This window comes from Schistocerca piceifrons, chromosome 4, assembly GCF_021461385.2.
Source record: "Schistocerca piceifrons isolate TAMUIC-IGC-003096 chromosome 4, iqSchPice1.1, whole genome shotgun sequence".
Taxonomy (NCBI): Eukaryota; Metazoa; Arthropoda; class Insecta; order Orthoptera; family Acrididae; genus Schistocerca; species Schistocerca piceifrons.
The window spans coordinates 292,398,782-292,414,823 of NC_060141.1; the positions used below are offsets into that span (position 1 = coordinate 292,398,782).

The window sequence follows — 16,042 nt, forward strand, 5'->3', positions numbered from 1 at the left end:
GTGTGTTTCCTCTCCCATTAATGTGGCACAATTGTCAAAGAGATATTCATTAATATATTCAATAAGCTGCAGGGCCTGGAATTTAAATCCATCATTTGCATGTATAATCATATCTCCTTACTTCTTATTTTTGGTATAGTAGTAATAAATTAGCTTGTACAAACTCAGATTAATTCACCTCTTTCTATTATTTCTATGTAATGTTCTGTAATGCACTACCAATCTGCTGCCAATCCAACTCTCTCTTCATTTACTGTATGATATGAGAACTTCATCATTTTCATTAATGTGGCTTCTAATGATTTGATAGACACACTAAATGCACTTTCTTTAATGAACATGGACTTGTCTACATTGCTGTGTTTTGTTCTAACTATACCTGCTGTAACTATATTTACTCTACAGCTGTGTCTAATATATAAATTTACTCTAAAATATGTAGAAAACAAATGGGCAACTGCTGGGTAGGACAGATACTGATTTGGTCAGACTGGATGCTTCTGGCAATTATCTGCACAAGCAATCTCTTGCCAGAAGCATATAGATACAAATCATGCCATATATGATGCAACTGATTGAGGCAGTGTCCTCCCTCGAAATTCTTTCTAAGTCTGTTGTAAGATGTTAAACTGATTGCTCAATCCAGGGTTTATCACACTGCTCAAAAGCTTCAGAACAGTATCAGAAGAATTCTCAGTAATTTGCCTATTGTTATCCTGAACTATATAGTTAAGGTTATGGTTCAAACTGTTGTCTGAAGCCCCTACTATTATTACATGGTCTTCATTTCCAAGATCCTCCTCAACAGAGTTTAAGTCACATAAACATTGTTGAGTCCCGCACTTGGTTTAAAACACTTGTAATCAATTAACCAAAGGGTTCTGTATCAGTTCTAACAGTCCCTTCTCATGAATACTGCCTAGTAGTAGGACTTGGTTTTCTTACAAATTTACATCCTAGACTTAGCTTAGACATTATTTCCGATACTCCCAGACAACATTTGAAATTCTTGTGTTGCCAGAATACTTTTATGCACAACCTCTGCAGCACTGAATCTGTTGAAGACAGCTAGACTGAAACTAACAGGCATGCAGCTTCTCAGCAGTGTTTTCAGTAATTTGGAGGGCTTGACAGTAATTCACTCTTCCAATATAGCCCTAAAGTTATTGCTGCAGACTGCTAATTCTTCAAGCGCTACTGTCAAATCAGTTCAAAGTTTCTAGATAAGCTGCTATTTTTCCATTACTGGAATTGTGTAGTGGCAGTGATAGCCACTGCATTTCTAGAAGTGACCAGCATGGTACTTCAAATATATTGTATTACAAAGTCCTACATGAAAACAAATCTGACATTATTTTTTATTTGTAATTTATTCTTTTTTATTATTAATTTTTATTTTTGTTTTTATTATGAATTCTTGAATCCATATTGTGATAAATCATGAGCATTTGGGATGAGCCAGATTTACAAGTGCACAAAAACAATAAATGTAATAAACAAATAAACAGTAAAAAAATGTAGCATAAATTGGTGTACAAGCAAATGATTGAAGTAAAATTAATAAAATATATTCCACTAACACAAGATAATTACTGAAAATAAATTTAGAAGAGAAAAAATTATTCATACGTTATCTATCTCAAACAAGTGAGACAGATTTTGGCTTACATGTGTCTCAAAACTTAGAATACAAATAATAATGCAAATTTATAGAAACAGTCATTGATTCATCTGCAGCTACTCATCTCAGAGAGTAGAAACACTTTCATAAAAGGCATTTTCTTAATTTATATTTAAATGCAAGCAAGGCATTAATGTGAACTTTAATATCTGATAGAAATGTTTTTGAGGCAGAATAATGAACACCTTCTTGTACAAGACTTAGAGGTTTTAGACTTCTATGTAAGTCTTTTTAGACCTTTCACTATGATTGTGGTATGCACTATTAAATCTAAAAGCACTGAAATGTAGTGGCTCATATTTGGTACTTCTGGAATAAGTTTCTGCAAAAAGATCTTGAAAGATGCCATTCACAATTCTAGCTGCTGTCTGTTGTGCAATAAAGATTTTTGTACCTAAATATCGATTCTCATGGAAAATTATGTCATATGATATGACTGAGTGGAAACAGCCACAATATGCAACTTTGATAGTATCCATATCAGCAGCCACAGTAATTAGATGCAGGGCACATATTGTCAAAGTAAGTCTTTTAGAAACAGTTCACTGTTTGCCATTCCTGATGATTCTGTGGCAGTTTTCACAATTGTCCATTTTGACAGTCAAATTGAAAGCATTGTTCAAACAGACAGCTTATAAGATATTTGTAAACATGACTTGTTGATAAAATAGTTTATAAAGGAGAATAATTTAGTGTGATTGTTTTACAGTATTTCATTTATATACAGCTTTTAAGCTTAAATACTTCATAATGAAACAGAAAACACACACATTCATATAAGCACAACTCACACACATGACCCCCATCACCAATCCCTGATGCTGAACAGCCAGCACCCAGAGAAAATGGCAGTGTATGAGTGAGTTGTCCTTGTGTGAATTTGTGCATGTTTCCTGTTATAGACCAAGGACTTTTTTGTCCAAAAGCTTAACCCTTTGACTGCTGTTGACGAATTTACTTGTCATGCTGCGTGCCGCTCCCTGGGTGCTAATGATGATATAGTCACGGCCGCCAGTTTTCCCCTAAGTGCTGTTGACGAGTTAAGTCACACCTGCTTGCCGGCCACTGAGCACTGATGAGTAGTATAGGCACGCTGCTACCTGAGCGCTGATGAGGAGATAACTCGGACAGCGGACTTCCCGTCCCATGTCTCAGTAGCCTTTCGCAGTTCTGGCCGCTAGCTTGTCTGTTGTGAGCCTATGCTTTGCACTACAGTTCACAGTTCATCGGAATTTACATCAGTGTTCTTCACGTCCTGTATTTTACAAGGAAAATGGCAAGACGTCGTGGTTGCACTGAGGAAGAAATCCTGGAGAGTCTTATGAGGAGAGACAGTGATGGTGAAATACTTGATTTTGACAAAAGTAATAGCTCTTCCACAGAGTCCAAAAGCTCTATTCATAAACCATCCACAGCAGCAGGGGTGTCAAAGCAGTCTCATGTCTCAACAAGAGATGTTAGTTGTTCTGAATCTGACGAATCAGAAAGTGATAGTGAAACGCCTATGAAGAAAGCATGTCTTAGTGATATATTTGATTGGAAAGAAAATTACTTTCAGCCAGTTGATCACGCATTTGATGATACACTGTCAGGACATGTGTGTCAAATAGGGAATGAGTCAAGTATTCTGTCAGTTTTCATGTTACTCTTTACGCAAGAACTGATGAAATATATAGCTGACGAAACGAATTGGTTTTATTTATTCACCAAGGAGAATACTCCTGAATCAGTGCATTCTCGAATCTCAAAGTGGAAAGATACTGGATATGAAGAAATGTATTCTTGGTCTTCTGATGCCTCATGTGAAAAAACTGAAAATTAGTGAATACTGAACCAGAGATGTTCTTCTAAATACGCCAATTTTTAGTGAACTCATGTCAAGAGACCACTTTTTGTTACTTATGAGAATGTTACATTTCAGTGACAACTCTGGCAATACTGGAGTAGACAGATTATTCAAAATTAGGAACATTGTCAATAAAGTTTGTACAGCTTTCCATTGTGCATTTAATCCACATCAGAAACTCTGCATTGATGAAAGTTTGTTATTATTCAAAGGATGCTTATCTTTCAGACAATTCATTCCATCAAAATGGAGTAGATTCGGTACAAAAACATTAGTGTGATTGTAAGACTGGTTATGTCTTGGATTTCATTGCTTATACAGGGGCATCAACAGAAACTGAGTTCCACAATTTGGGGAAAAGTGGTGACATAGTGGCTACACGTATGAAGCCCTATTTAGGACATGGACATACCCTCTATGTCGATAACTGGTACTCAAGCCCAAACTTGTTTGCCTGGCTTCACAGTCATGGGGCAAACACATGTGGTACTATCCGTAAGAACAGACGCAACATGCTGAAACTTCAGAAGAAACTGGAACGTAGAGATATTCAATTTATGTGTACTGATACAATGCTTGCAATAAAGTGGTGTGACAAAAGGGAAGTGTGGATGTTGACCACATGTAACACCACAGAAATGGTTGACACAGGAAAGATTGACAGTAATGCTGGAGAAAAAATTAAGAAACCACAAAGCATTGTAGATTATAACTTGAATATGGGAGCAGTTGACCATTCTGATATGCTGCTTAGCCCTGTCAGATGTATACAGAAAGCAATGAAGTGGTATAAAAAGTTCTTTTTTCACGTTCTAGATCTGTGTGTTTTAAATGCTCATGCCCTACACAGATCATTAACAGCTCATAAAATGATGATAGCAGAGTTTCATCTGTCACTGGTAAGGGAACTTACATAAACATATGTGTTAGAGTACAGAAAAGCTGGCAGAGGAAGGTGTTCTGATGATAATCCTCTAAGATTTGTGGGATGGCATTCTCCAGACATTATAACAAGTGAGCAATCCAAGAAAAGTGCGCTAACATGTAGTTGCATTGTTTGCTGGAAACAAAAAGTGCATCGAGAAAGCAGGTACGAGTGTAAAACTTGCAACGTACCATTGTGTGTCGTACCACACAAAATAGAATTACTAATTGCAGCATAGAATGAATACAATAATGCTATTAGAAAAAAATTTCAAAAACAAACAAAAAAGAAACAAAAAAAAGAGAGAAAGACAAAATAAAAATGTTTTTAACTTCGCCAGTGCTGGTCCAAAGCTCAGATCAAAAAAGAAGGATGGGAAACATATTTCAAAGTGTAAAAGTAACGCCTAAATTTACAGTTCATGACTTTGAATTTTCTCTATAAGTGAATTTAATGTGCTAACAAAAAGACAGAGATTTCACAGCTTTGAAATGTTGGAAAACCTGTTGAATACTTACGTGCAACAATCACAAGTATTGTACAAATTTCATCAAAGAAACAAAATTATGCATAATCGGGTAATTACAAAACGCAACAAATATTCGGACAATTCAGCGATACAAACAGTAGGCCCTGTGAAATTTCTTATCACACCAGAATACGAATTTAATGATGTGAAGTAAAATTGTTCTTATCATTGCTCACAGTAAATTCTGATGATGTAGTGCGATATGAAAGATGATCTATATGTCACTTTCTCCTATAAATGACGTAATATGATGTTCTGAACAACAAAAATAACATACAGTAATCTATAATCTATGGCTTATTTTATTCATTCTTGAGTTAGTACGGTGAGGAACGCATAGATGAATGCAGACATTATAAACGGGTATCCAAGAAAGAACAATAAACTATTGATGTGAAGCTAACAAATCACGTCACTTTCGGCATAATCTACAAAAATAGTGCAAGAAAACTACAAGTAAAATATCATTCTTGGTGACGGAAAATAGTTTTACCAGACAGTTTGATTTTGTAGTAATTCACCTGCAGGTGAACTACGTAGTGAGAGCATTTATGAGTATTCTGTATCAGCCGTGAGAGGACACAATATTTTGCATGGAGTCACAGTCACTGCAGAAATGTTCAGCACAGGGTGGGTGGGGCAGCGAGGGGAGCTCCGCCCCAGGAGGCAGCTCGAGGTTCAGGCACATTAGCGCAGGTATACGGATGACAGCACCTCAGCGTGCCAGGTGGATCGTGCGCCTCCAGCAGTCAAAGGGTTAAATGTTAGTAGTCCTTCTTATTGTGTCTATCTGTGACTCTATGCTACCTCTAGTTTGTGAGTAGCGATCTATTGTTTTCAAATTGTTGCTATTTCGTCCTTTCCACTGTTTCATATAATGAAATTTATTTATTTATTGAAATGAAAATTATTCATGAAAAATAACTTTATTTGTAAAAGAGTAAAATTATCTAGAAAAGATCACCTTCACAAAATTTTTAAGAGCATTTTACTTGAAGTTGTGTTTTATTAATGAAAATTATTTGATAGATGAAAATGTTTACTGTCACAGGAATGGACGTCCTGTTCACAGCCACTACCCAATAGATATAAAATTTAGCAATTTGTCAGTTAGATAATATTAAACATACAGTTTTGAGAACATTGTTATTACATTAAGCTAATAATTGCAGAAATGTGCTAATATTTTTTGTAAAAACTAAAACTGAAAACTTTTCAACAATCACTTCAGGTCTCATAATCATTTGAAGTTTTCAGTAACATTTAAATTCAATTACCTAAATATTTTTCCACATGTTTTCTTATCTGATGTGGATTCACTTCTCATACTCATTCATAAATATGGACGTGCAACCTTTTTTTTTTTTTAATACATATATTCTCCCTCCAAAATAATCATAAGAAATTATATCAGGGCAGCAATCTTCTTCTCTGATGACTTTGCTTTCTTACATTTATTTTCTCACTGAAATTTAACATAAGGATGAATATTACAGGACAGTTCAAATAACTAACAGGAATGCAGTGGGTGATGTCATGGACCACTGCTGATATTTTGACTTGGTGCAGTTTTGCACAGAAAATGTGAGGGTGTGCTCCCTTCAAAATTTTGGCATTTGTTGATGATCTCAATGTGCTGCATCCCTATAAGTTATTTGAACATTTTATATGTTGGGAGAAACTAAGGACTCGTACAACAGAACTTCTTACGTTTCTTGCTCCATCCACTGGAATATGAACATTCCTCTTTAGCTGTTCATATCCATGGTCTTAATCTTTGAGTATCATGTTTAGAATCACATATGTACATTTTTACTCATGGCAAATGATCAAATTTATTCTTTATAGTTAAACATTATTCTATTTTTCTTGAAAAAAATAATTACCTTCATACAATAGGATCATTAAAAATAGTTAATAGAATATGTGAGGAACAATAAAATTGATTGAAATTAGTGACTTACATGAATGAAGACATCAAATGTGTTGCAAGATCTCTGACCATTTTGGAGTATTATCTCTTCTTCATGTAAATTCTTTTTCCCATTTTCATCTTGTATGTGGATTCGATAATACTCAGTATCCAAGAAAATGTTCCTTGTCACACCTTGCAAAAGTAATTAAATTTCTATTTGAAAGTGCAGAATGTGTATAAAATTCATAACATCTTAAATAAATTGTAATACCATAATTGAAACTGAAAAAAGGTAAACAATAAAATGTTCACATACAGGAACTACAATTGTGGTGTATGTGTGTGTGTGTGTGTGTGTGTGTGTGTGTGTGTGTGTGTGTGTGTGCGTGTGTGTGTGTGTGTGTGTGTGTCTGTTTGTTTGTTTGTTAGGTTATCAATGCCTTAGTTAAAAGTATTCACGACAAATATGGTCACAACATGTCACATTAAAAAGGTATAAAACAGAGTCCAGTTAAAGTCGCACAGTGACTTTCAAATTTTGGTGTTCATTATTTCTCACAATTTAAGTCTATCACAGTAACTATAAAAAGTAAACAAACATTCTAAAGCGTGTCAAAGAATGAACTGAGTGCTCAGAAGGTATGGAGGACTGATTACTGACACAGTTATTGTATGATCCTGACACCACATTCTAAGCTACTGCCTAATTTATTCATTCATTTACACTTTACATCCAGCAAATCCTTCATGAGGGAGAGCCTTCAGTGATGTGAAATGAGTGAAGCTATACATTAACAGGCAGAAGCAGCTACTGCAGATTACTTTCATAAAGTATACTAACAAAAATTCTGACTACTGCTAATTGTTCATACTGATAATTATGGAATTACTTATAAATTACTTTACTTTAAATTACTTTATGTACTACATGTTTATGAATATTAGGAGAAAAGCAGTGACATTGGAAACATCCACTGCATCTCCTCCTCTACTACTCAGCTGCTGCTTCTATCTAATACTTATAACAAAGAATTTATGTGAAAGTTGGGACCTGGTTAATATAGGCATTTGAAGTTGTGAAATTTACATTACTGAGTCCTAATAGCCTGATTAATTGTAAGAATGCCTAAAGAGGGATTCTTTGACTTTTTTTGAACATCCTTGATTTTCAGTTTCCTGCCTGACCCAAGATGGTAAAGTGTTATACACTCTGAACCAGAGTACAAAACTCCATTCTGAGTCCTAGATAGGGTTGTTTACCTTACTTTTGTTATTAACCATAGATACTAGGAGGGTGTATATGTACTGGCATGTACAATGAATTACACCTAGTTCCCTGAAGAGGATTCCGAAAGATTCTTGGTTATCACCTTTACACAACGTTCCTATTGCAGGTTTCTGTAAAAAGAATAATTTTTAATCTCAGCTGCACTGCCAAAATCTAGAAAGCTAAATATATTTCCTACAAATTATTAATAGTCGTTCCACAACAAGAAGGCAGATCAAGTGATAAGCTAGGATCTATCTTTTGTCTGAATACAAAACAGAAACAATACCTCTGAGCAGAGAGAAATGCATTTTTAGACTGTGTTCTATTCTTAGTGAATAATAAAAACTTCATTCCATCAAATTTGCTGGATAGAACAATACAATGGTCCAGTATAGGTTTTATCAATGACAGCAAGATGTCAATCATTCCCAGCTGTTCTTCTTCCCACTGACCCTTGATTCTGTACTTCAACAAAGGGACAAGACCACATAGGGGAACACCACATTGAACCACAAGAAGATTAGTAAATTTGTCATTGGCTGTCTGCCATACACGCTAATTCATTTCTGAATTCCCTTTTCCACTGGTATCAAAGAAAATAAAATCTCCTTTCCAAGACTTTGTAGGTAGAAAATGTCATATGCTCTTTAAGGCCCTTCACAGATGCAGTTGTCTACATCACAGTAGCAGTGCCAGAAGATAGTAGGAATTTGCAGAATGACCTGCAGTGAATTGATGAAGGCTCTGGCAGTTGACCCTGAACATAAATAGAGGTGCACATACATAGGAAACAAAATCCACTACTGTACAGCTACACTATTGATGACAAACAGCTGGAGACAGTTTCTGCTGTACAATATCTAGGTATAACTATCCAGAGTGACCTTAAGTGCAATGACCACTTAAAACAGATAGTGGGAAAAGCAGGCGTCAGACTCAAATTTATTGGAAGACTCTTTAGGAGATGGGACTCATCCATGATATTTGTGGTTTATAAGGTGCTTTTTTGCCCAATTCTTGAGTATTGTTTATCTATCTGGAACCCCTATGAGGTAGGACTGATAGAGGAGATAGAGAAGATCCATTGGAGAGTGGCGTGTTTCATCATGGAATTGTTTAGCTGGTGAGAGAGAATTACGGAGATGCTAAACAAACTCCACTGACAGATGTTACAAGAGATGCAATGTGCATCATGGAGAGATTTACTATTGAAATTTTAGGACAGCACTTTTCAGGTGGTGTCAGAAAACATACGAGGGCCGTTCAGAAAGTAACCTCCGGTTGATTTAAAAAAATACACCAAGTTAAATAAAAATATTTTAATATATACATCTTACAACTACATCTTTGCACTATTTTTCTACATAGTCTCCATAGTGATTGAGGCACTTATCGTATCTTTTCACAAGCTTTGAAATTCCTTCTGCATAAAAATCACCCGCTTGTGCCTGGAGCCAGCCTGTGACCGCATCTTTGAGCTCTTCGTCGTCATCAAACCGCTGTGACCCGAGCCATTTCTTCAAATGCATGAAGAGGTGATAATCACTTGGTGCCAGGCCTGGGATGTAAGGTGGATGGTTGATAACATCCCACTTGAAGGATTCAAGAAGGGCCGTTGTTCTGCGAGCAGAGTGAGGACGTGCGTTATCGTGCAAAAAAACGATACCGGAAGTCAGCATACCACGGCGTTTGTTCTGTATAGCCCGTCGTAACTTTTTTATTGTTTCACAGTACACGTCTTGATTAATGGTCGTACCACGTTCCATGAATTCAACCAACAACACCCCTTTGGCATCCCAAAAGACCGTTGCCATCAGTTTTCTGGCAGAAAAATCTTGCGAGGCTTTTCTTGGTTTGGTAGGCGAATTTGAATGTGCCCACATCTATGATTGTTCTTTTGTCTCAGGGTTCATGTACTTAATCCAGGTTTCGTCACCGGTCACAATTCTGTTTAATAATGGTTCTCCTTCGTCCTCATAACGTGACAGAAAGTCTAATGCAGAGGCCATTCTTTGAGTTTTGTGGCGGTCGGTAAGAATTTTGGGCACCCATCGTGCACAGAACTTACGGTAACCCAATCTTGCTGTCACTATCTCGTACAAGAGAGTCTTAGAAATCTGTGGAAAACCAGTAGACAACTCCGACATTGAGAAACGTTGATTTTCACGAACTTTTGCATCAACTGTCTGAACGAGTTCGTCAGTCACCAATGATGGTCTACCACTCCTCTCTTCATCATGAACGTTTTCTCGTCCACTTTTAAATAAACGTACCCATTCACGGACAACTCCTTCACTCATAACTCTTGATCCATACATGGCACAAAGCTCACGATGAATAGCTGCTGCAGAATATCCTTTGGCTGTAAAAAACCTTATGACAGCACGCACTTCATATTTGGCGAGGTTTTCTATTGCAGCACACATTTCAAACTGCCACAAAAACTAAACTAGCGCAGGTACGACATTCACTCGACATTCACGGCTTGATGCCGACTGACTTGTTGAGTGCGTGAACGCACAGATGGCGTCGCTACTCCCCCCACAACCCGCACTGTGACCAATCGGAGGTTACTTTCTGAACCGCCCTCGTATTACTTCCTCCAACATACATCTCGCTTATTGACCACGAGGAGAAAATTAGAGCCAATATCAAGGCTTAACGACAATCGTTCTTCCCATGCACTGACAGTGAGTGGAACAGGGTGGGAGGTATCAGATAGTGGTAACAAAAGTACCCTCCACCACACACCATTAGGTGGCTTGCAGACTACGATTTAAATGTAGATGGTTAAGTGAGTTCTGAATTATTTTATGTGCCTGATGCATTCATTATACTGTGTAAAATGCACTCATGGACTCAGATTAGATTAGATTAGATTAGATTAGATTAATACTAGTTCCATGGATCATGAATACGATATTTCGTAATGATGTGGAACGAGTCGAATTTTCCAATACATGACATAATTAGGTTAATTTAACAACATACTTAAGTTAATATAACAACTTTATTTTTTGTGTTTTTTGTTTTTCTTTATTTTTTATTTTTATTTTATTTTTTTTTTTAATATTTTTTTTTTCTTAATTTATATCTAAAAATTCCTCTATGGAGTAGAAGGAGTTGTCATTCAGAAATTCTTTTAATTTCTTCTTAAATACTTGTTGGTTATCTGTCAGACTTTTGATACTATTTGGTAAGTGACCAAAGACTTTAGTGCCAGTATAATTCACCCCTTTCTGTGCCAAAGTTAGATTTAATCTTGAATAGTGAAGATCATCCTTTCTCCTAGTATTGTAATTATGCACACTGCTATTACTTTTGAATTGGGTTTGGTTGTTAATAACAAATTTCATAAGAGAGCATATATACTGAGAAGCTACTGTGAATATCCCTAGATCCTTAAATAAATGTCTGCAGGATGATCTTGGATGGACTCCAGCTATTATTCTGATTACACGCTTTTGTGCAATAAATACTTTATTCCTCAGTGATGAATTACCCCAAAATATGATGCCATATGAAAGCAATGAGTGAAAATAGGCATAGTAAGCTAATTTACTAAGATTTTTATCACCAAAATTTGCAATGACCCTTATTGCATAAGTAGCTGAACTCAAACGTTTCAGCAGATCATCAATGTGTTTCTTCCAATTTAATCTCTCATCAATGGACATACCTAAAAATTTGGAATATTCTACCTTAGCTATATGCTTCTGATTAAGGTCTATATTTATTAATGGCGTCATACCATTCACTGTACGGAACTGTATGTACTGTGTCTTATCAAAATTCAGTGAGAGTCCGTTTACAAGGAACCACTTAGTAATTTTCTGAAAGACAGTATTGACAATTTCATCAGTTAATTCTTGTTTCTCAGGTGTGATTACTATACTTGTATCATCAGCAAAGAGAACTAACTTCGCCTCTTCATGAATATAGAATGGCAAGTCATTAATATATAATAAGAACAACAAAGGACCCAAGACTGACCCTTGTGGAACCCCATTCTTGATAGTTCCCCAGTTTGAGGAATGTGCTGATCTTTGCGTGTTACGAGAACTACTTATTTCAACTTTCTGCACTCTTCCAGTTAGGTACGAATTAAACCATTTGTGCACTGTCCCACTCATGCCACAATGTCTAGCAGAATGAGAAATTTAACTAAAAAACATAACACTCCTTAGCTTCATAAATTTTTAAGACTTATAAGCCATTTCCAGAAAGTAAGGGTACAGGGTTGAATTTCTGGTGCTCAAAAGGATATTTTTGATGTGGCTGGTAGTTCTGGTTCAAGGACAAGGCGCTTGCAACAGAACATATGGCGATTTGTCTCACTGAGTTGAAAGCTATTGCCATTGTAGCATTCTGAAATGAATTTCTCTGTTCTCAGTCCTGCCAGTTGCAATGTGAAGAGTATAATATGGTTTTCTCTTGCAAAAGGAAGTGCACCACACCAAAGTTTTAACAAAATCAAATATGTTGGAAAAGAAAAACAGGAAAAACAACTCACATCTTCATTGGAATTTCTCAAATGTTGTGAAATACAATGGGAACAATCCCTTGATTATTGTGACTGATGACAAAATGAGGGTGGTCCCTGTACCCCTGAGATAAAAGACAGTCAATGCAATGGCAACATCCCTTCTCTTCATCATCTTATTTGACATGTTCCACATCAACAAGGATCTCCTCCGCACAGATCTATGAAATGAAAAACTAATCTAATCTATCTAATCTAAGCAAGAAACTCAAAACCATCATTTCAACACAATAAATCATGACAGCTGTCTTTCTGGTCTATAAAGTGATTCCTCACTGAATTTTTGCCCCCAGGAGAAATAATTAATGCTGTGCAGTATCGTGAAAACCTAAAAAATTACAGAGGGAAATACAGAGTAAAAAAGGGGAATGTTTATCAAGGGAGTGTGCTTGATGCATGACAATACACATGTCCACACAGCTAATGCCAGAAAGTAATTTTTGGATTCATTCTTCATGGAGACAAACCCCTGCACTCACATTCCTGATCTGGCACCTACAAGTTTTAATCTTTTCACCTTTGTGTAGTTGTTTCCAAGTGGAAAAAGTTTTTTTGCTGATGATGTGGCCCAGAGTGCCACCAGACACTGGGCCAAATGCAGCAGAAGTCTTAATTGGTGATAATATCTCATAGCTCTTTGCTCAGATCACAAAATGCAGTTAGAATGAAAGAAAGTATATCAAAAAATGATGTTTTCAGTATAATAGAAGGAAACATTCCACGTGGGAAAAATTATATATAAAAACAAAGATGAGGTGACTTACCAAACGAAAGCGCTGGCAGGTCGATAGACACACAAACAAACACAAACATACACACAAAATTCAAGCTTTCGCAACAAACTGTTGCCTCATCAGGAAAGAGGGAAGGGGAGGGGAAGACGAAAGGAAGTGGGTTTTAAGGGAGAGGGTAAGGAGTCATTCCAATCCCGGGAGCAGAAAGACTTACCTTAGGGGGAAAAAGGGACAGGTATACACTCGCACACACGCACATATCCATCCACACATACAGACACAAGCAGACATATTTAAAGACAAAGAGTTTGGGCAGAGATGTCAGTCGAGGCAGAAGTGTAGAGGCAAAGAAGTTGTTGAAAGACAGGTGAGGTATGAGTGGCGGCAACTTGAAATTAGCGGAGATTGAGGCCTGGCGGATGACGAGAAGAGAGGATATACTGAAGGGCAAGTTCCCATCTCCGACGATCAAGTGCCACGGTCGTGGAATCCTTGTCCGCCGGAAGAATAACGATGGATCGGTCAGCCTTCAGATCACGGATAGCCTGGGCTTCAGCAGTGGTGATGCTGAGTGTAGGATTAAGGTTTTTTAAGAAGGATTGAGATGCAAGGCTGGAAGTCAGAAATTCCTGGAAGGTTTGGAGAGGGTGATTTTGAGGAAGAGGAGGTGGGTCCCGCTGTGACGGAGGATGGAACTGTTCCAGGCAGGGTTCAATTTGGATGGTGTCTTGAGGAGTCAGATCATTAGGAGTAGGATTAGGATCATTTTTCTTCGTGGCAAAGTGATACTTCCAGCAGAGAGTACGAGTGTAGGACAGTAAATCTTTGATGAGGGCTGTTTGGTTGAATCTGGGAGTGGGGCTGAAGGTGAGGCCTTTGGATAGGACAGAGGTTTCGGATTGGGAGGGAAAGGTTAACTACTGAATTAGGGTGTTGTGGTTCCAGTTGTGTTGATCGGAATTTTGAGGTTTTGGAGGGAGTGAAGCTGGATGTGGGAGATTGAGTAGACGGGAGAGACTGGGTTTGTGTGCAATGAGAGGAGGTTGAGGTTTGCTGGAAAGGTTGTGAAGGGTGAGTGAGTTGCCTTTCGAGAGGTGGGAAACCAGGAGATTGGATAGTTTTTTGAGGTGGAGGGTGGCATGCTGTTCTAATTTACGGTTGGCCTGTAGGAGGATGCTCTGAACAGCCGGTGTGGATGTGGGAGAGGAAAGATTAAGGACTTTTATTAAGGATACTTCCCACCAACACCAACCTATCCGAACTCCGGAGATGGGAACTTGCCCTTCAGTATATCCTCTCTTCTCGTCATCCACCAGGCCTCAATCTCCGCTAATTTCAAGTTGCCGCCACTCATACCTCACCTGTCTTTCAACAACTTCTTTGCCTCTACACTTCTGCCTCAACTGACATCTCTGCCCAAACTCTTTGTCCTTAAATATGTCTGCTTGTGTCTGTATGTGTGGATGGATATGTGCGTGTGTGCGAGTGTATATCTGTTCTTTTTTCCCCCTAAGGTAAGTCTTTCCGCTCCCGGGATTGGAATGACTCCTTACCCTCTCCCTTAAAACCCGCTTCCTTTTGTCTTCCCCTCCCCTTCCCTCTTTCCTGATGAGGCAACAGTTTGTTGCGAAAGCTTGAATTTTGTGTGTATGTTTGTGTTTGTTTGTGTGTCTATCGACCTGCCAGCGCTTTCGTTCGGTAAGTCACCTCATCTTTGTTTTTATATATAAAAAATGATGTTTAATGTACTTCTGATTATTTGTAAATTTTTCATAAATTTATTGCCTTTTCCATTTATAAAGAATTGAATACTCTTAATTTCTAGGCATTCCTGGTAATTATGGGTAACCAGTCTAGATATCTTGTCTATGGATACTTATGTATTGTTGTAGGGTTCACTTAAAATTTTGCAATGAACTAAAAACACATCTCGAAGAGTAGGTCTAAGTTTATTGTGTCTGATTTCAGAAGCCAAGACAATAAAAAGTTTTTACTAATGGTTAGGATAGGTATTTATCAGACAAGTGCTACTGACTCATACTTTACACAAATCACAAATGAGGTCCTCACACATGACTTTTGAAAGTCTATACCATGGTTGTGCAAGCAACAGTTTTGTACACTGGTAATTATGGAGTGATGAACTTGTGTGCCTAATGCATCATGAAGAGCTGCCTCTGGAAGGCATATGGTGGCTCTTCAACATCAACACAGAGACTGGTTAATGTACTGGTACTGTGGTCATCCTGATTCCATCGTGATGGAGAGCTCTAACAATCTTTAAGTATGTACATTTCATGGTCCATACATTGAACACTCACCCTCTAGCCATGTTTGAAGAAAAGATAATCAAATCATCCAAAAACATGGAGCACTGCATGAGAATCCTTACTGTGGATCTTGTGTTACTGATGGCATTGGTGATGAGAACACCACCAACTTCAAAAATTCAGTGCCTAAAACAGCACTGTGATAGAAATGATTGAATTAAATGAACACATTACCAAAGGAACCACATTTATAGGACCATCATAAAATATTGTGCCCTCACCAAGTGTCATATATGTTGTCTGTATAAAAGAGTATTGCTGCTTAATGA

The 16,042-nt window shown here is 37.4% G+C and overlaps 1 protein-coding gene across 1 annotated transcript in view; it reads right to left on the reverse strand.

The window, feature by feature from the left end:
- LOC124795477 (integrin alpha-4-like) overlaps nt 1-16,042 on the reverse strand; it is a 554,156-nt gene that overhangs the window by 247,180 nt on the left and 290,934 nt on the right. Inside the window, exon 13 of the mRNA XM_047259514.1 lies at nt 6,946-7,088. Within this exon, the coding sequence (XP_047115470.1) occupies nt 6,946-7,088 (143 nt within the window). The remainder of the gene's footprint in view (nt 1-6,945; nt 7,089-16,042) is intronic.